The sequence below is a fragment of the Vipera ursinii genome, assembly GCF_947247035.1.
Source record: "Vipera ursinii genome assembly, chromosome: 3".
In the NCBI taxonomy this organism is placed as follows: domain Eukaryota; kingdom Metazoa; phylum Chordata; class Lepidosauria; order Squamata; family Viperidae; genus Vipera; species Vipera ursinii.
Genome location: NC_139516.1, coordinates 87,881,582 through 87,904,146, shown reverse-complemented (window position 1 = coordinate 87,904,146; position 22,565 = coordinate 87,881,582). Strand labels below are relative to the sequence as shown.

General features: G+C 39.2%; 1 protein-coding gene across 3 annotated transcripts in view; it reads left to right on the top strand.

Moving 5' to 3' along the window:
• The window catches only part of CDC14A (cell division cycle 14A), an 86,655-nt gene that overhangs the window by 2,322 nt on the left and 61,768 nt on the right, over positions 1-22,565 (top strand). For all 3 annotated transcript variants that reach the window (XM_083359927.1, XM_083359926.1, XM_083359925.1), the window contains exon 3: positions 16,898-16,973. In XM_083359927.1, coding sequence (XP_083216053.1) covers positions 16,898-16,973 — 76 coding nt within the window. The remainder of the gene's footprint in view (positions 1-16,897; positions 16,974-22,565) is intronic.

Here is a 22,565-nt window from a genome sequence, read left to right as displayed (position 1 = left end):
AAATACTGCATGTGAAACTCACATCAATAAAAGCAAAGTATGTTTGCATTTGATTTTATGGCATTATGAAATCTCCGTTGAATGAGTGTTTAAAACATTCTTAGGAATATTATTTGTCAGCAACAGGAATGTGGTGTTTATTCTTAACTTGTGAACTGTGATAATTCTTTCTGGAACAAAAGCCAGTATCTATTGAGATTATTTATGAAGGGTTTTAACAAAATTAGCTTTCCTTCTACAAGACCAATTTAGACTACCATGCTCCATGGTTATGTATGTGTGTATGTGTGTATATATACAGTAGGTATATGTGTGTGTGTGTGTGTGAATTTCTTTTGGCTTGCTAACAAAGAATAAAGGGAGATTTATCCCGTGTCTGGGACTAAGCAAGTGTATTCTGAATGCTTAACAAACATTATATATATATATATATATATATATATATATATATATATATATATATATATATATATATATATATATATATATATATATGTTTGTGTGTGTGTGTATCTTCAATACAATTTAAAATCCATTTGTTTACATGAAATTAAGTTGCATTGAGTTAAATGGGATTTACTTCTAGATTGATAGGTTTATTCATATAAAATAATATAGCCTAACTAGGAACAAACATGATTGTATTCTTGGGTTACTCCCATGAATGCATGAAGTATTATAGAAAGCTTTGTCCTTGAGTTATTTAATGTTTTATATTATATACCATAGACTTTGGCTTGTATTTCTCAGAATTAGCCAGAGCCCCAAGGTTACACAACAGACTTGTTTGTTAAATATCCTTGCTTGTGAAAGATACTTGCTTTTGCCTAATCCATATTACGATTTAGCAGAGATGCAAACAAGGTCAAGTAAAACTCTCTGGGACTTTCAGTGCAGTTCTAAAAAGTGAACACTCAGAGGTTTATCTTGATTCATTCAGTGGGGTTTAAAAGTAAGTGTATACAATTACAGATTTAATTATTTGATCTTACACACTTTTATTAAGGTGTTAACTCAAATAATACATGGAATCTGTTTTTAAATATATTATCTCCTAAGCTAGCCATATGATTTTTAAAAAGTCTGTTTTGTAATATCTAGCATAGCATCAAGTTCTTTGTTCAGAAGTTTATTTAGGTCTGATATAATTTCCCTTCTGAGCGCCAAAGAATTGAGGCCTTTGAACTATGGTGCTGGAGAAGACTCCTGCAAGTCCCTTGGACTGCAAGGCAATCAAACCGGTCAGTCCTAGAGGAGATCAACCCTGACTGTTCTTTAGAAGGCCAGATCCTGAAGTTGAAACTCAAATACTTTGGCCACCTAATGAGAAGGAAGGACTCACTGGAGAAGAGCCTAATGGTGGGAAAGATTAAGGGCAATAGAAGAAGGGGACGACAGAGAATGAGGTGGCTGGATGGAGTCACTGAAGCAGTAGGCGTGAGCTTAAGTGGACTCCAGAAGATGGTAGAGGACAGGAAGGCCTGGAGGAACGTTGTCCATGGGGTCGCAATGGGTCGGACACGACTTCGCAACTAAACAGCAACAACATAATTTCCCTTGACAAGAATTTGTGGTATATCTTAATCTAAATATGGCTGGATGTGCCATCCACACACCTGTAATCCATGAGAATATAACCATGTGTTTGAGATAATATATCAAAACTCATTGGCAAACAGGAAGAAACTAAGCCATGTAGCATCATTTAAAAACAAAAGCTCTCAATATATCTGAGAAATAGTACTTGTTGCTACTTGATAGTATGTTTAAAAGTTTGGATGAAAGTTTTATATGTTGATGAAAACTCAGCTTCTGTTATAGATTAGTTTCCTGAAGCATATATAGTGTGTTAATTTTCATGCATTACTATTTCAAAATGTTTACATTTGGCTGCTACAACTAAATTCAGGTTTTTTTGTCTACATTAAATCTGAGTTCCATTGCTTTGTTATGTTTAAATTTTCTTATTGGACAGATACAATATTTTTGTGGGAAAACTATCCAAATGATTAACAAGTATGACAACTAAAACCTGTGATGTTAAATGTTTGTAGAAAAGAGAATAGAAACATTTACACATTTAACACTTAAACGTTTACGTGTTTGACACCTGTTAGTTATTAACTTATATTAATAAGAGTATTTGAAGTTTTGTGAATATTGATCGAATGATGTCTATAATGTTATTACCTTCACCTCCACCTCTTCAAGCAGTTATAGTCGCCTCTGAGCTGCATTTGGCCTCATTGAACTACACCATAGGGCTTTGATTGCAAATTGCTGAATTACAGTGGAATGTTTTTCTGCTCTTTATTGAAATCAAGCCTAAAACAAGCAGGCTGATCATTTGCTAAGGTTAATGCACAATTTTAATAGCCCAGTGAAAAGGTGACATCATTCCATCATTGCTCTGTCCTCTATGTGTCTTGAATTTCATGCAGTCATCACTAAAAAAAAGTTGTTCCCTGGCCATATCATGAAGCAATTTGAGCCTGATATATTTTTTTTAAGAATATCATTTTTATGGCATATAAATAAAGGTAAAGGTGCCCCCGCACATGCATGCTAGTCGTTTCTGACTCTAGGGGCCGGTGCTCATCTCCGTTTCAAAGCCGAAGAGCCAGCGCTTGTCCGAGGACGTCTCCGTGGTCATGTGGCCAGCATGACTAGACGCCAGAGGCGCACGGAACGCTGTTACCTTCCCACCGTAGTGGTCCCTATTTTTCTACTTGCATTTTTACGTGCTTTCGAACTGCTAGGTGGGCAGAAGCTGGGACGAGTAACAGGCGCTCACTCTGTTACGCGGCACTCGGGATTCGACCCGCCAAACTGCTGACCTTCTGGTCGACAAGCTCAGCGTCCTAACCCACTGAGCCACCGCGTCCCTTGGCATAAAAATACAGTAGCCCTTATTCCGATCCTTCAGTGTTTTTGCTCTCTTCTGTCTTGTCTTTCTTTTTTTTCAGCAACTTCGCTTCTTTCTTCACTTCCTATTTCATGTGATTGCTTAACACCTCCTGGAGAAATAATTGTATTTAAAGTTTGAAGTTAATGGTTCGGTTGAAGCCAAGGATTCTTTTCGTTCTCCCTTGCTTTTAAATCTTTCACCACTACCACTTCTATTGTACTCAGTTCTTTCAACAGCTGTAGTTAACTGTGCTCTGCCTGGCACCCTAATTTCTAACCGCAGTTACTGATTTCTTTTCTACTATGTTACCTGAAGATTTTACTTATGTCTCTACTTGTAATTTTTGTATTGTTGCTTTTTCTTCTATTGCTTCTTCTATAGCCAATCGCTCTTTTTCAGTTTTCTCCTCTTCTGTTGTTGTTTTGCAGGCCCTTTATTTCATTTCATTGACATCAGTAATTTTAAAAAGTGTTCCATGGGACATGACTTCACTTTTAATTTTTCATAGTACTTGGTTTTGTGATTTTGATTCTCTAGCAAACCCAGTTCTGCTGGATTAATTTGCTTTTCATGTAGTCCTTTTTTGCCATACGTTAACCCATTATCACCCACATCTCTAGAGGTTGATTGACTTTTTAAAAATTTTTTTAAAAATGCACAGCTTCTTTAGATTGGATTGAATAATTATTTGCTTTGAATCTGCAAATATAAATGGCGACCATCTACCAATTCCCAACTAGCTATTTTCAACAGAGATAGGTACTTAAAGCATACTATAATAGTTATTATATCTGGGCTGCAAATACTCAACCACCCATTAGGTAGCAATACAGATTTCTGTATCGCTTGGCTACTTCTTTGTGGTGTTCTACTCCAAAGATGTGCATTTTCTATTAATGCTGTTATCAGCGGTTGCAGGTCCTTGATAATATTAAAATGGCATCAATGGATTTGAGATTAAAGTTGCTTCATTAAAAAACTGCATTTATAGTGTGTTGGACTCCTTAAGAATGTATTCAAAAGGATATAGGTTTCTTTTCATTGTAGATACAAAAAACTTTTCAGGAACATTGATCCATGTGGTATGGTTGTATCTGGTGCTTTTACATCACCACAATGTAAAAAAGATCTCGAGACTCTAGAAAGAGTACAGAGAAGAGCAACAAAGATGATTGGGGGACTGGAAGCTAAAACATATAAGGAACAGTTGCTGGAATTAGGTATGTCTAGTTTAATGAAGAGAAGGACTAGGGGTGACATGATAGCAGTGTTCCAATATCTCAGGGGCTGCCACAAAGAAGAGGGAGTCAGGCTATTCTCCAAAGTGCCCGAAGGCAGGACAAGAAGCAATGGATGGAAACTCATCAAGGAGAGAAGCAACCTAGAACTAAGGGAAAATTTCCTGACAGAACAATTAATCTGTGGAACAACCTGCTTACAGAAGTTGTGAATGCTCCAACACTGGAAGTTTTTAAGAAGAGACTGGACAACCATTTGTCTGAAATGGTATAGGGTTTCCTGCCTGAGCAGGGGATTGGACTAGATGACCTCTAAGGTCCCCTCCAATTCTGTTGTTATTTTTCTGGAATAGTATTTTAACGTGCACAACCAGATATTGTAAGCCTATTCTGCTTTTGATTGCAAACACTGATTATATCGGAAAGCTTCTCAATATTAAAGATATTAATGTGATGTTGAGTTGTACAGGAGGTAGCCCTTTATTTACACCCATTTATTTAGTGACCTTCCAAAGTTACAGTGATACTGAAAAAAGTGACTTATAACTTATCCTCATACTCATGACTGTTGCGACATCCCCATGGTCACATGATCAACATTTGGTTACTTGGCAACTGGCCTGTATTTACAACAATTGCAGCATCCCTGGAGTATGTGATCAAATTTGCGATCCTCCCAGCTGGCTTCCAATGGGCAAAGAAAATGGGGAAAGCTATGTTGGGGAAAGATTTGTTTAAACCATCTTGTTTAGCAGTGGAAATTCTGGTTCCAATTATTTTAAGTGGAGGATTACCTGTATATCAAACCCTGGAATCTGACTGTCCTTGAGGAATTATAGTTATACTGGGCATAGTGGGTGCCAAAAGAATTATATTGGAAAATTGGAAAAGTGATACTACACTATTCCAGATATTAAGGAATGACTTTTGGAAATGTGTAACCTTTTGCTTCTGGAAAAGGCAATATTTTCTACTAGCCAAAGGATGTCTATGGAGATTCTCAATCATCCAGGTCGTGTTTGTCCCAAAGGTGCTTTTTCAAAAAGACAACTGGACTTTGTTTTTCCTTGAAGACATTTCGCTTCTCATCCAAGAAGTTTCTTTAGTTCTTCAGTTCCAAACTGTAGAAACTTCTTGGATGAGAAGTGAAATGTCTTCAAGGAAAAACAAAGTCTAGTTGCCTTTTGAGAAAGCGCCTTTGGGATACTTGAAGGATGAAGCAATATGATCTTCGTTGGCATAGATTTTTTATAATTTATATATAGTGGTATCATTAAGTAATTATCTGATTATAATATATTTATACATTTTTTTAGTATTTTGATACTCTATAGTTTGTAATCTTCTAAAAATAAAGAACAAAAGGGGAGAGGTAGGAAATCTGGTGGCAATCTGTATTTTTGCAAATCTGATACAGTAGCTTCTTAATTCTGTCTTTGTCTACCAGATATTGTAAGCCTATTCTGCTTTTGGTTGCAAACATCCAGTTTTTTTTCCTGAAATACATTGATTGTGGTTTGAAATATTTCTTTAATTTATTGAAATTAACTCTCATACCTCTTGGTATTTCTGGGTTTTTGTTGAACAAATGTTTATATATTCTGTGATGTTTAAAGTTTTCTCAAGCTCTCTTTAATTCCCTCCAATTCTTAACTCTTCCTCCTTTTTTCTTCAGGCTTTTGGAATTTGGATCCTGTGGTTTTCCTCACACTGTTGTGGTGTACATATGCCAAAATCAGAACGGTATAAACAGTTTATTTTGAAGGGAGACAAGTATTTAATGACTGCCAAGTACCCCAAAATGGATAAATTTGTGGAGACTTACTTTCAGTCTTGTTGATGTTGTGTCGCTTATTTGCTCAAACTGAACATACGAAGTATGTTAGATATGTAGTGTGGTTTTACAGAACCTTCTATGGGTTCGTAGGATTTGATGCAAGACATAACACAAAGTTCCTCTTGTGAATTTTTCCTTCTTATTAAGAAAGCAATTAAACCAGTATTTACATTAACCTTTTATCACCTTCCTTTGCAAGAGTTATTTCCAGCTGGATAGTTACATTCCGTTCTCTGCTCCTTCTTCTTTCCTCTGCCCACATGCCTGATTATCACAGTGGCTTCAGTTGTTTTAAAGCAAATTATTTTTCCACTGAAAATATTTGCAAATTGTTGTTTATCTTAACATTTGCCCTTTCTATTGAGAGAGAGAGATGTAAGAAGCTAAAAACAGCAGCTAACACTCCCTATTTCAGGCTGGTGCTGGTTTTCTGACTTGGTCTTTCCTGTCTGGCTTCAGTCTTTCACAGAGGTCTTTTAGAAAAAGTAAAAAGGACCCATAGTGCTATTTCCTCTTTGGATGTTGGTTGTTCTCCTCCAAGTTTCCTCCAGGTCCACTCAGAAGACTTCAGTTTCCCCTTGAACCAACATGCATTCAGTTGTGTAATACTGTCTTGCCCATTTTAGGTTCACTAGCCAACATTGTTCTTTACTAAAACCAGCAGCAAATGTTAAACTGTCTCTACTGTCCAGATTCATCTTGGGCCACCATCTCTCCAACCTTTTTCAAGTTTCCCCTTCCCAACAGACCTTCTGTTTTTTAAATCTTTGCCTTCTTTACTAGCTCCACAGCAGTCTCCTCCAGCCCCCTTTTCCTATGCAAAATCTTCCTCTACTCTGAGGTTTGTTTTATTGACTGAAAGAGAACAATGTCTATTTAAGGTGCTTGTATGGATACATAATAGACTGCTGACTCAGGTTGCCGTAGGTAGGCATTCTTCTAGTTTTGTCAGAGGACAAGTCAATCTTCTACAATTAAAATTTATTCAACAATAGATTTGATAGTCAAAGTTCCTAGTGTTACACCAAAATTGTGTACTCAGTTACAAAATGACTGATTGCCTTCTCTCAAGGGGATAGTCAGTCAACCAGCTGCTCTTGACAACCCTCCAAGAAAATATATTACTACATATTTATTCTGTGCCACCAGGATCTTGTAATCAGTAGCAAGCTGCCCTAAAGCAAATAACAGTTTAGTCATGGTTATTCTTTTCTTATATTTTTATTTATTAGATTTCCATCCCACCCTTATTACTTCATAAGTACCTTAAGGTGGTGAACATACGTAATACTTCTTCCTCCTCCTATTTTCCTCACAACAGCAGCCCTGTGAAGTGAGTTGGACTGAGAGAGAGTGACTGGCCCAAAGTCACCCAGCTGGCTTTCATTTGAAAGGTATATATATATATCATATATATATCATCAGGCTGGTGGCTTCTGCTTCCTTCTTCTGGGAGAAGCATGTGGCTGTTTGTTCCTCTTTTTTAAACTGCCAGAGGGGGTGTGTTCTGTGGGTGGTGTGCTCTGATTGGGTGGGGGAGTAAGTGTGTTCTGATTGGGTGGGAGTGTGTTTTGAATGGTGGGTGTGTTCTGATTGGGTGGGGGTGTGTTTTGAGTGGATGGGCTGGTCTCAGCTGCCAGCCTTAGACCTGAGCTGGTGAGTTGTGCTGCTTTTGTTCGGCTTCGTGTTTGTGGTGGTGCCATGTTTTTATAGTGGGTGTCAGTTTGCTTATTGTGTGGTTTGGAGGGGTTTAAAGTGGCTGATGTTGCAGCTGTAGTTAGGTTTCTGTTTTGTGGTTGTGCCTCGTTATCATTGTGGGTTCGGATTTGCTTTTTGAATGGTTGTGTGGTGGTGATGTCATGTGGTGTTATCATGAGTTTGGGTCTATCATTCTTGGTGGTTGGGACTCGTCTGTCAATCAAGGCGGGGTTCCGTTGAAACGTCGCCCCTACACCTTTAGTTCTACGTGGGGAAAAACCCGAATAACCAAATAAATATATATATTTAAATCCCCAGTGGCATTAGACATTATATAATAATAATAATAATAATAATAATAATAATAATAATAATAATAATAATAATAATAATAATTAGTAGTAGTAGTAGTAGTTGGAAGGGACCTTGTAGGTCATCTAGTCTAACCCCCTGCTAAGGCAGGAAACCCTATACCATTTCAGGAAAATGGCTGTCCAGTCTCTTCTTAAAAACCTCCAATGTTGGAGCATTCACCACCTCTGGAGGCAGGTTGTTCCACTGATTAATTGTTCTAACTGTCAGGAAATTTCTCCTTAGTTCTAGGTTGCTTCTCTCCTTGACTAGTTTCCATCCATTGCTTCTTGTCCTGCCTTCAGGTGCTTTGGAGAATAGCTTGGCTCCCTCTTCTTTGTGGCAGCCCCTGAGATATTGGAACACTGCTATCATGTCACCCCTCACCCTTCTCTTCATTAAACTACACATACCCAATTCCAGCAACCATTCCCTATACGTTTTAGCCTCCAGTCCCCCAATCATCTTTGTTGCTCTTCTCTGTACTCTTTCTAGAGTCTCAACATCTTTTTTACATCATGGTGACCAAAACTGGATGCAGTATTCCAGCTTTGGCCTTACCAAGGCATTGTAAAGTGGTATTAGTACTTCACATGATCTTGATTCTATCCCTCTGTTAATGCAGCCTAGCACTGTGTTGGCTTTTTGGCAGCTGCAGCACACTGCTGGCTCATATTGAAGTGATTGTCTACTAGGACTCCGAGATCCCTCTCACAGTTACTACTATTGAGCAAGGTACCACCTATACTATACCTGTACATTTGATTTTTCCTGCCTAAATGCAGAACCTTACTTTTTTCACAATTGAATTTCATTTTGTTAGATAGTGCCCAGTGTTCGAGTCTGTCCAGATCCTCCTGTATCTTAAGCCTATCTTCTGGAGTATTGGCTATTCCTGCCAGCTTTGTGTCATCTGCAAATTTGATGAATTCTACTGCCTTTTGGTTTCTCTGTGAATGTCCCTCACTCCTTATACTCATCCTGTTTTACAGGTAGTCCTTGCGTTATGACTACACTTGGAACTGGAACATGAGTCGTGCCCAGTTTTATGATCTTTTTTGTCATAGTTATTAAGCAAATCATGCAATCATTTGACGAATCCAACTTTCCCTCATTGAGTTTGCTTGTCTGAAGCTCCTTGGGCAGGTCACACAATCACGTGACAGTGGGATACTACAATCATCCTAAAAACGTGCCAATTGCCAAGCACCAGAATTTTCATCATGTGACCATGGGGAAGTTGCAATAGTCATGACTTTGAGGAAGAGTTGTCACATTTTTCAGTGCATAACTGAATGGTGGTTAAATGAACAGTTGTAAGTTGACCACTGCTTGTCTGAATGAAAGGTGTCCAGCTATTCAAACATTTATCATAGGATTGCTACTTCACCTCCCAGTCAATATTAATATGCGCATACCCTGTATATCTTCAAGCTGTAATCTGTCTTGAGAATTGCATGCAGTATTATAAACATTATGATAACTGGATTTGAGTAGGATTATTAAAACATGCAGTGTTTTTGCAGTGTTAAATTTCCTTCCTGGTATAATATACTATAATTTTTAAAAGAATCTGTCAAGTGCTCACCTATAATTATGCTTATCTTTTGCTTGATGTACTTCACATAGCACTAGTCTGAATAGAAATTTCAGTTTCATTTCCCTTCCAAGCAGGCAACTTTAGAGAAAACAATTCTTCAAGGCTTTTTTCTGCCACTGTGAGATTTTACCATGCTGAATAATTTGATGTATCTGCAAATAGGAATATTTTATTAGTTATTCTTAAATATATATTACATATGCAGCATGTAAGAGATTTTACTTTATTTAGTGAAATAATATTTTTTTAGCTTTACCAATTTAGACTAGCCAGAATAAGTGCACTTTATCCCTGCAAACCAGCTTTTAAAACGTACAGATGTTACCATTCTGTCACTAGCATTTTGTTGTTATTGTGTTTAAATTCATGGTGTAGATTTTTCCAAGACCCAGTGCTTACAAATCTCTATGGTCAATGCTGAGGTTTACTAGTTTAATACTTTTAAGATTTTAATTATTTTATCTTCCACCAATCTTCTGAAGATACTACTGAACCTTTTTCTGTTTCTAAGCAGAAAATTATGATTAGATCCTATATATGATTTGGGTTTGAATAAATCACCCTTTCTTTAGAGGCACTGATCTAATTGGAGATTACAGTTGATCTGCACTTCTGCTCACAGCAGGATTAAAATGGAACAGAGATTTAGCCTAATCCACCATTCCGCTATGAACCTGGAAGATTTTGCATATTGTAGACTGTCTATATGTAATCATTTCCAGAAGACTGGTCATGTAAGTTGTTGCAAGAAAAATAAAAAGCTGAAATGCCTGAAAATTGTTATGACATGACCTTTCAAGGACAGTCATCAATTTTATCTGTTGCACAGTACTGTATATACAAAAGCTTCATGACACTTTTGTATTACATTGATATCTGAGGCCTTTTGACAATGGAACCGTGTCTCAATTGTCAGAGCTCCTAAAAGAGAATAGTCAAAGGAGTGGGTGCAAACATAAAAAATAATTGGAGCTTTGATCCCACTATTTCTACTGCCGGCTTATCTTTTTTTTAACCCTAACCTTTCGATATTTCAGTAAGATACAGGTAGTCCTTGACTTACATTTATAATTGAGTCCAGAATTTGGGTTGTAAGTCATTAAGAAAGTCATTATAGTTGTTAAGCAAATCATGATATTAAGCAAACCACATGGTTGTCAAGTGAATCCAGCCATATCTAATGAAAATTTTTGCTGTATTCTGCTGAAGAAAAATGCAAAAAAAATCTCAGATCACGGTGACATGACTGTGAGACACTGCAACCAGTCATAAACTGATCTGGTTGCCAAGTGCCGGAAATAGAGTCATGTGACCACATTAAGAAGGTGTGCGGCAGTCATAACTTCAAGGGCAGCTTGTAAGAAGCTTTCTTGAAGTCTGTAATAACTTCAAATGGTCATTAAGAACCAGTCATTAAGAAAGGGCTATCTGTAGTTGTTTTGTTTCTCTTCATAGTTTCATAAATATTACAGTGAAACTATGTTGTGCTTTTGATTTCTGATTTTATTGGATTTATGTGGAGTTTATCAACATAAAGTGAGGTCAGATAGCTAATTTGTTCCCATGTTCAGTACTCTAGGTGTCTATTTTCATACTAGGCTTGTCCTAAATTTTTGTTCTGGATACAGCAGGATTATAAATTATTATTTCTGGGTGAGAATTATTGATGTACCCTGAATTATTGAAGCAAACTCACTTGGTAGAGGGTAGGGAGTTTGTTCATTTGTTGCATAAATAACAAACGTCCATTGCAAAGTCATTTTATAAATGTACTGTAGTTTTAATTTTGTAATCAGTGCTTTGTACTGGGTCATACCCAGTGAAAGCCTTTGAACTATGGTGCTGGACTCCTGTGAGTCCCTTGGACTGCAAGGCGATCAAACTGGTCAATCCTAGAGGAGATCAACCCTGACTGCTCTTTAGAAGGCCAGATCTTGAAGTGGAAACTCAAATACTTTGGCCACCTAATGAGAAGGAAGGACTCACTGGAGAAGAACCTAATGCTGGGAAAGGTTGAGGGCAAGAGAAGAAGGGGACGACAGAGAATGAGGTGGCTGGATGGAGTCACTGAAGCAGTAGGCGTGAGCTTAAACGGACTCCAGAAGATGGTAGAAGACAGGAAAGCCTGGAGGAATGTTGTCCATGGGGTCGCGATGGGTCGGACACGACTTTGCAAGTAACAACAACAACAACGTTGACAGGCTTTTCAAAGTCTGAAAATACAAACCTTCTGCAGTTGCTTTAACCACCTATCAATTAGGGCAGGTTTTTCCTAAGTTTCATTCTCTGATCATTAAGTATCGTTCCCTAGACAGCTTCTGTTCCACTCAACCCTCAAGATCATTCCCCCATACGATTATAATTTAAGAACAAGATTTGCTTTAATACAAGCATGTGCACATTTAACTCTAAAACTTTTTCTAGATTATGCTAGACTGATCCTATTTTTATTATTACAGACATTTTTATCGCTGTGTTATTTATTTAAATAGTTAGATCCTTTGTTCTTAAGGCTATTTTCAAAGATTATGTGTTAAGTATTATTCCATGCTATGCTTTTAGTGATAATCTGAATATTGTATATTTTACAAAGTGAAAATCCATGGACCCGAATTTATGATTGAAATCTTGTTTATTCATTTGTAATTTCTATTAGTGCTAATGCAGCAATATATTACATCTATTTGGTAGCAGCATTATTTTGATGATGTAGATCAGGGCTGTCAAACACACAACGTGACGTGATGTGTCGCGACGTATCGGGAGTTTTTCCCCATTACCAGCAATGGGGTGGGCGCGGTTTTGCCATGATGCATCTGATCCATGGGCCAGCAGTTTGATACCCCTGATGTAGAAGCTGCAATTATTAAAATGCCATTAACTATCAACATAAGTGTGCCAAGCCTTTTTAAGTACTTTATTAAACACTAGAACCTGTGCCAAAAAATATGAATGAGCCTGTGTATTGCTAGTTGAAATAAAAGGCCAAACGAGCCAATTGTAGGATTCAAGTGCTACCTGTTGAAAATCAAATTCAGTTGACAGATGTTTTGTAAAGAAAGCTTTACAAGTAACTAAAGGTATTTCTTTGTCTTACTCATGGGTACTGTTTCTTTATGGAACCAACTACCTACAGAACTTAGGACTGCCCCCGACCTTCACTCATTTCGCCGGGACCTGAAAACTTGGCTCTTCGAGCTGTTTGGCCCAGACTGAGGGGTTTTTAATTTTAATTGGGTTTTAGATTTACTTTTGGGGCTTGAATTTAATTAATTGTTTTAGTTGATTTTAATTTTTGTATTTTATGGTTTTTAACTGCCCTGTAAACCACCCTGAGTCCGACAGGAATAGGGCGGTATACAAATTCAATTAATTAATTAATTAATTAATTAATTAAGATGGCTGAAATTAAAACAGGAAAACAATGCTGGTAGATAAAGAGCTGAATTAGTCAGTCTTCTAATTATTTAATGAGTTAGAAACTGGTAACTGGATTATTCAAGAGGAATGTTAGCTCTTACTCAATTCTTTGTAAGGGGATCTAGGTTGATCATGTCACACTTCACTTGTTAATTCACAATAGAATCATTTGCTCAGCATATTTTAGGGTGGCCTGTAACTGTTTCCATATGAAATAGCTCATTTTACCTCAGTAAAATATGACTTTCACCTTCTGAAAATGCATTTAGCTGCTTTTGTTTTGTTTAGTTGCTTTTAATTGTTCAATATTATATGGCAATGTACCACATGAGGTATTACAGTAGAACATGGCACCTGCCAGATCCTACAGGTAATCCTTCCCCCCCCCATTAAAAATTACTATTCTCATGACATTTCAGTTAGCCACAAAAATACAGACTCCTAGAGAACGTTATATACTGTTACGAGTAAAATGTTCTGGATTAATTCATTAGTAAATATATTCATTTACTATGGAACAAGATCTAGGTTTTCCAGTCTATACTTTTTTGCCTTGGAAGCTTGAAACTATTATACCATAATTGTATTACACCTGAATATGCCTCTGATTTGAAGTAAAAGTGTAGGGAAAAAATCTAGTAAAGTTGAAAGCTAATGCTCAAAATCCATATTTATTATAAATTTAAGCAAATTGCACAAATATTTGATGAAGCTATTATGCCTACTTTATAGCAGTGTAGCAGAATTATAAAATCAGAATGTCCCAAGGGTTTATCTTTATAATGCTGGTAACATTTAGGCTAATATGCGGACTATCTTGTATTTCTTCAGTCCCAGCCAGCCATTTCTTCAGCTCTTAGCCATTAAAGCACAGTCCCTCTCTACAAAAGATTGTCCATCATTACATTGTTAGGCATTTTACTTCTTATGTATTTCTGAACTTTGGAATAGGTGGACCTTAATCAGCAAAATTACAAGGTGGAGTTTGAGCTTTCATTTAATTGTAGAACAGACTATATGCATTGTGCATTATCTAGGTAATAAATTGCAAAAGCAGATAATAGGTCAATGCCTTACTCATAAAAGTCCTAAAATGCAGCAACCTGTTGCTTAGCAAATCAGTATTATATCAGAGGTAGATTAAATTTATACGGTGCAGGTGTCTGTTGTGTACTTCAATTTCCCAATTGATTTTTTATATACCTGCAGTTGAGAACCAGTGATATAAAACAGAAAATATTAAATGGATAGTGTGACACATTTCTGGTTGTAATGCTGCTACCCAGTACCCATATAAAAGATCCAGTGGCGTAGCGTGGGTTGTCAGCACCCGGGGCAAGGCAAGTAATTTGCGCCCCCAAACCTGTGGATTTTAGCACTCGAGTCTCTTCCACTAGCTCAGGAATTCTGGGAGTTGAAGTCCATGAGTCATAAAAGAGCCAAGGTTGCCTACCCCTGAGTTAGGTTCAAGGCAAAAAAGGGTCTCTGGAGAAGAGGGAAAATGCTAGTTTAAAACTGAAACAAGGCAACTTTAAGGTGCCTCAGCTGTGATTTAGGATGAGACAAAGAGAGGACATGGCATTGAAAATGGTTAATGGGGCATGTTTGTTCCACTCTTAGTGGACGTCAGGATAAACCCCACGAGAGAATGACCTTACAACAGATGTGAATAGGCTTGGACTACGTTTGTAGATTGAGTGCATACATCACATGGAGCGATGATGGGCTTCATCAAGATTTATGATCCCACAATTGGCTAGTTTTCTCCATCTTGTCCTAAACCCTGGATACCAACCACGGTTTATGGCTTAGCATGTGGCGTGGGGTTGACCCAACATGTTAGGCGACAAACAATGACTTCCAACTTACAATGCCTCAGCTTCCCAAGGTTATTCCAAAGCCGGAAAAGCCAACCAACCCACCCTGCAGCTTTGCCTGCTTAGGCTGAACCCCAGGAATTCATACTTGCTGCGGCGCCCGACCTATTTTCTCCCCAGACGCTGCTTATCCAAGCCAAGCCGCCTCCTTCTCTTTGGCACCTCACCCCAAAGATTCGCCGGCCTGGCTGGAAACTCTCGCTGCTGGCGACGTGTGTCGGGGGGGGCGGTCCCGATCGCCTCCTGCAGGGGGAACCGAGTGGCCGCAGAGAGTCAATACAGCAGGAGGAGGAGGAGCAGCAGCAGCAGCAAGCAGCCGCAGGTGCGGCGGCTGCAGTTGTTACCTGACTGCCAGTCAGTCTGACGTAAGGGAATTGAGCTTTACCTGTTGGTTTAGCATCCTGCCAGCAAAAGTTTCAGTCATTCAAAGTCAGCGGACCAGGCTGGGTGCCGAAGACTTAGGAGCAGACAGAAGGGAGAAAGTTGGGAACTTTAACTGAGTTTCCGAGTGAGGTACTATCATTCCTTCTCTTTGTACCTTTATCCACATCCATAACAATAAGAGAGTTGGAAGGGACCTTGGAGGTCTTCTAGTCCAACCCCCTGCTCAAGCAGGAGACCCTATACAATTTGAGTAGTCTCCTCTTAAAAACTTCCAGTGATGGAGCAGCCACGATTTCTGGTGGCAAGCTGTTCCACTGGTTAATTAATTGTCCTCACTGTCAGGAAGTTTCTCCTTAATTCCAGGATGTTTCTCTCCTTGATTAGTTTCCATCTATTGTTTCTTGTCCTGCCTTCTGGTGCTTTGGATGATACGTTTGGTTTGCCATTAGGGTGCTGTGTGAATGTGGTCTTTAAATAAACCGCTGTTTATTAAATAAAACAGTTTTTTTAAAAAAAACAACAAACAGACCCCCTTTAAATAAAAGGGAAAGTCTGTAGCTTGGGAGTTTGGAGAGAGAAATGTTTTGACACAGTTAATGTGTGTTTCTGTGACGTTCACGAAGCCCCGGTTGAATGACATGAAACGAGTCCCAGTTTATGGCCAATTTGGGGAAGGCGGCATCTGAGCGCTCGTTTTCCCCGCACCGGGTCCGGTCAAATTCACACACTCTTGAGCCAATCGAACGCATCCTTGTCTTTTAATCCGGTTCGCGCTCCAGAAACTGAGATTGAAGGCAGAAGAGTTCAAGCTTTTAATGGGGGGGGGCCGAGGGCTGCTTTTCTGCATTCCAGCAGGACAGGATTTTTTTTATTTTTTTTATTTTTTAAAGCGCCTTTTGCAGAACAGAGACAGCACGGGCGCGCCCACAAACACACACGCACACGCACCCGACCACGTCCTCTCGCCCCCAAAGTCTGCATGCACGGTTGGATCGGCAACCTGCCGATGCAGCTTTCGTTCCAGAGCAGGGACCCCCGGAGAGACGCTGCAGCGATCCTCCCCCCGCGGGAAATCCACCCTCTTTCAAGCCCCGCTGCGCCCCCCCCCACCTTTGGCAACCCCGGGAGCGCCTTGGGAGAGCCTCCGCAGCAGAGCCCCGGGCTTGCAGGAGGGCCGCGCTCTGTGCACGCTCAGGAGCCGCTTTCTCCTTTGCGGGGGGGGAGGAGGGAGAGAAGGCTTCCGTCCAGCGCCGGAGCGAAGGCGGAGTGGCCCGAAGGAGGAGTCACGCTGTGTGGTTGTGTGTTTGTGTGTGTGTGTGTGTGTGGCGCGCCGTGGGGCGTCAGGCCCTTCCCGGCTGGGGCTCCGGTGCCTCCGCCCTGCCGGATCCCGGCGCCGTCGAGCGCGCCCCCCCCAGATGTTGCGCCCGGTGCGGCCGGCCCCCCCTGCACCCCCCACGCTACGCCACTGAAAAGATCTCAATAGAAATGTAGCTACCTAATAAAAGAAGTACTTGCATTTAGAAGTATTTGATTAGCTGTTAATATTACTTTGAACAATGTTTCATCTGGATATATATGTTTTAGTTTTTATGCAGATTTTGGACCTTTAAACTTGGCTCTGGTGTATCGATTCTGCTGCAAAGTAAACAAAAAATTAAAGGTAAGAATGTCCTTTATTACTTTTTTATTGATCTTATTAATCTCTGTAAGCTTCCAGAGGTGTAGGTGAGTGCTTGGCTTTAGTAACTGATTTTTTTAAATAGTAATTTTATAAAAATTACACTGAACAATAAAAACTAATGCAAACTAAATAAAAAAGAAAAAGAAAAGTAGAAGATGCAGAAAAGGGAAAAAAATGAAAAAAATATAGCAAAGGAAAGGAAATATATAAAGGAATGACTTCCCCTTCATAACAAGTATAAACAATTTTAGTAACATCACCTTCTCTTAAAATATAACAGATAATTTCTTATTCCCATATCCCATCTCTTATTTAAGGGGGAATATTTGTAACTCATGATTGAAATGAGGAATCCTTGGAGCTCTTTCAGCTTGGTGCTTTTCTTGTAGACATTTCATTACCCAAACTAGTGCATGCATGATGTTACCTGGTTTGGGTAATGAAATGTCTGCAAGAAAACAACAGCAAAGCTCAAGGAGCACCAATTACCCTTCATCTCTTATTTATAAAAAAAATCCTTGTCATTTCAGTTCTGATGTCGGCAAAAGTTCATGAAGTCATTCCAGAGATAGCATATGTATTCCAACCTTGATCAAATGAAATAATTTTATGTTCCTAACAATTATTGATCTTCAAGTTCCTTCAAATAGTGTCCTAGATCTTAATTTCTTTCCAAAATTTTTTCATTCCTTCTCACATAATTATTCAAACCTCCAACAACATTGTTCTGTAAATCAAATAAAGGAATATTATCCAGATCACTCTCCTTTAATTATGAAGACATCAGCTGGGGGTTGTTGTTTTTTTTTGATGACCAATGTAATCTCTTTTTCCATGTTACTTTTGTAGCATGTGACTTTAAAATCCACTTTCAGATCAGTCTTAATCTTGTCAAGTAAAACTTGCTTCTTCTAAGATCTTTCAAACAGAATCTATCTAGAGAGGCACACATCTATAATTAAGTACCAGGTCCATTGTTCAAAAATAAACTTCAATATATCCAATGTTAGAATATTCTGCTACATTCTGTATTTATAAGTCAAATTTAAACATTCTTCTCCTTTAATTATAATCTTTAGTACCCTCTAGTGTCTAACCATCGAAGTCCATATTATGTTTTTTTTAAGAACTTAAAACAAGTATTTTCCTACAGGAAGGTTCTTCAAATCCATCTGGACCCTTAGTTTGTCCTTTTGCCTTTTATTAAACAAAAACAAAAGTCCTTAAACTTGTATTTAAAAGTTCTTCCACTAAGGATTCGTCTTCCCCAAAATGCTAAATATCAAATCTGTATAAATGAATATGCTTCTGTATCATAATACCCAGATGGATCAAAGAAACAGCGTTATAAATAAATACCGTAAGTGACTGATGGTGTGCTATATATGTGAAAGTGGGTGAGCTAAAGGCTGTGTAAAGAGTCTGTCTACCAAACTCCAATCAAGATGTCCTGTAGTAATTAGTGGAGCCTTCCCAATATTACAGCACCCTATCAGAAGCTGTGGTTTCATAAGTTCAGTTAATTCTTAGAGGAAAGTGATTTTGGCTAATTACTGTTAAAAGAACGTGCTAGAGCAAAACAAATTATGCATGTTCTGACCAGTTCCTGGATTATGTGTAAAAGCACGTGATATGTTCTATTGTAAATATTCACCACCTGTCTAATCATTTAAAGATGTATGAAATACCATAGCTGAGATCACTTAGGGTAAATATTCTGAGCAGATAAGTTTAATTTTTCTAAACAAAACAACAGGATTTTGTGGTATTAAAAAGAACTGGTTTACATTTATTACCTCACTGAAATATTATAGCTGTACAAAGTTTTGTTTCCTTGGGTGTTATAGTGCAGTTCTGTATAATACCTTTGGACTGTGCCATGAATTCTAAATAAACATAAATAGGATTGGGCTGCATGTTAACTAAATGTCCAATATATTGCTTCCTGTGGAGAGTAGATCCTCTGAATGATGATATGAACAGTATATTTACTAATACAGTTAAGATCTTGTCCTCTTTTAAAATCATACTTGAATTAATCTCTCACCTTGTTGTTTACTCATGTACAACACAAAAGGTTTTCCTTTAATAAGGGAGTTGCGTGAAACAATATATGTAATTGTCTTCTTTGTTGTTGTTAGCTGTGAAGTCGTGTCCGACCCATCGCGACCCTATGGACAACATTCCTCCAGGCCTTCCTGTCCTCTACCATCTTCTGGAGTCCATTTAAGCTCACGCCTACTGCTTCAGTGACTCCATCCAGCCACCTCATTCTCTGTCGTCCCCTTCTTCTATTGCCCTCGATCTTCCCCAGCATTAGGCTCTTCTCCAGGGAGTCCTTCCTTCTCATTAGGTGGCCAAAGTACTTGAGTTTTAGCTTCAGGATCTGGCCTTCTAAAGAGCAGTCAGGATTGATCTCCTCTAGGACTGACCGGTTTGATCGCCTTGCAGTCCAAGGGACTCGCAGGAGTCTTCTCCAGCACCACAGTTCAAAGGCCTCAATTCTTTGGCGCTCAGCCTTTCTTATGGTCCAACTTTCACTACCATACATTGCAGCTGGAAAGACCATAGCCTTGACTATACGCACTTTTGTTGACAGGGTGATATCTCTGCTTTTTAGTGTGCTGTCTAGATTTGCCATGGCTTTCCTCCCCAGGAGCAAGCGTCTTTTAAATTTCTTGGCTACAGTCCCCATCTGCAGTGATCTTGGAGCCCAGGAAAATAAAATCTGTCACTACCTCCATTTCTTCCCCATCTATTTGCCAGGAATTGAGAGGGCCAGATGCCATGATCTTGGTTTTCTTAATGTTAAGTTTCAACCCAAGTTTTGCACTCTCCTTCTTCACCTGCAACAAGAGGCTCTTTAGTTCTTCTTCACTTTCTGCCATTAGAGTGGTATCATCTGCGTATCTTAGGTTGTTGATATTTCTTCCGGCAATCTTAATTCCAACTTTTGATTCATCTAGCCCTGCCTTTCTCATGATGTGCTCTGCATATAAGTTAAATAGGCAGGGCGACAGTATACAGCCTTGCCGGACTCCTTTCCCAATTTTGAACCAATCAGTGGTTCCGTGTCCAGTTCTCACTGTTGCTTCTTGACCCGCATATAGGTTTCTCAAGAGACAAATAAGATGGTCTGGTACTCCCATCTCTTTAAGAACTTGCCACAGTTTGTTATGATCCACACAATCAAAGGCTTTAGCATAGTCAATGAAGCAGAAGTAGATGTTTTTCTGGAACTCCCTAGCTTTCTCCATGATCCAGCGTATGTTGGCAATTTGATCTCTAGTTCCTCTGCCTCTTCGAAATCCTGCCTGCACTTCTGGTAGTTCTCGATCCACATACTGCTGAAGTCTAGCTTGTAGGATTTTAAGCATGACTTTACTAGCATGAGAAATGAGTGCAATGGTGCGATAGTTTGAACATTCTTTGGCACTGCCTTTCTTTGGAATTGGAATGTAAACTGATCTTTTCCAATCCTGTGGCCACTGTTGAGTTTTCCAAATTTGCTGGCAAATTGAGTGTAGCACTTTTACTGCATTGTCTTTTAAGATTTTGAATAGCTCAGCTGGAATACTGTCACCTCCACTAGCTTTGTTGTTGCTCAGCTTTTCTAAGGCCCACTTCACTTCACATTCTAGGATGTCTGGCTCGAGGTCAGTGACCACCTCATTGTGATTATCAGGGACGTTAAGCTCATTCTTGTATAGTTCTTCTGTGTAATTTTGCCACCTCTTCTTAATCTCTTCTGCCTCTGTTAGGTCCCTGCCATTTTGGTCCTTTATCATGCCCATTTTTGCATTAAACGTTCCCTTCATTTCTCCAATTTTCTTGAAAAGATCTCTGGTCCTCCCTATTCTATTGTTTTCTTCTATTTCTTTGCACTGTTCATTTAAGAAGGCATTCTTATCTCTTCTAGCTATTCTCTGGAATTCTGCATTCAATTGGGTGTATCTTTCTTTTTCTCCCTTGCCTTTCGCTTCCCTCCTTTCCTCAGCTATTTGCAAAGCTTCCTCAGACAGCCATTTTGCTTTCTTGCATTTCTTTTTCTTTGGGATGGTTTTGGTTGCTACCTGTTGTACAATGTCACGAACCTCTGTCCATAGTTCTTCAGGCACTCTGTCTATCAGATCTAATTCCTTAAATCTATTTGTCACCTCTACTGTATATTCAACAGGGATATGATTTAATTCATACCTGACTGGCCTAGTGCTTTTCCCTACTTTCTTCAGTTTAAGCCTAAACTTTGCAAGGAGAAGCTCATGGTCTGAGCCACAGTCGGCTCCTGGTCTTGTTTTTACTGACTGTATAGAGCTTCTCCATCTTTGGCTGCAGAGCATATAGTCAATCTGATTTCTGTGTTGACCATCTGGTGATGTCCATGTGTAGAGCCGTCTCTTGGGTTGTTGGAAAAGAGTGTTTGCTATGACCATCGTATTCTCTTGACAGAATTCTATCAGCCTGTGCCCTGCTTCATTTTGCACTCCAAGGCCAAACTTGCCTGTTATTCCAGTTATCTTTTGGCTTCCTACTTTAGCATTCCAATCCCCCATGATGATAAGAACATCATTTTTTGGTGTTAGTTCTATAAGGTGCTGTAGTGCTTCATAGAACTGGTCAATTTCATCCTCTTCAGCACTGGTGGTTGGGGCATAGACTTGGACTACTGTGATAATGAATGGTTTGCCTTGGATTCGAACTGAGATCATTCTGTCATTTTGAGGATTGTATCCCAGTATTGCTTTTCCTACTCTTTTATTGACTATGAAGGCTACTCCATTTCTTCTGAAGGATTCTTGCCCACAGTAGTATACCTGATGGTCATCTGAATTAAATTCACCCATTCCTGTCCATTTTAGTTCGCTGATACCTAAGATGTCAATGTTCAGTCTTGTCATCTCTTGTTTGACCACGTCCAGTTTTCCTTGATTCATGGATCTTACATTCCAGGTTCCTATGGAGAAAAAATCTTTACAGCATCGGACTTTCCTTTCACCACCAGACACATCCACAGCTGAGCGTCCTTTCGGCTTTGGCCCAGTCGCTTCATTCTTTCTGGCGCTACTAGTACTAGCCCTCTGCTCTTCCCCAGTAGCATATTGGACGCCTTCCGACCTGAGGGGCTCATCTTCCAGCGTCATATCTTTTTGCCTTTTGGTACTGTCCATAGGGTTTTCATGGCAAAGATACTGGAGTGGGTTGCCATTTCCTTCTCCAGTGGATCACGTTTTGTCAGAACTCTCTGCTATGACCTTTCCGTCTTGGGTGGCCCTGCACGGCATAGCTCATAGCTTCATTGAATTACGCAAGCCCCTTCGCCACGACAAGGCAGTAATCCATGAAGGGGAATTGTCTTCTTACCACCTAATAATAAGACGAAAAATAAAATGGTACAAATAGTCCTCAGGTTATGATGGCAATTGGGAACGACATTTCCATCACTAAGCAATGTTCTAAAGTGTGATATTCCATGACCACATCACTTAGTGATGGTAATACCAGCAGTCCCCATTATGGCAGTTTTGTTAAGCAAGGACTCCATGTGACCATAATGTGGAAAGAGGCACTGAA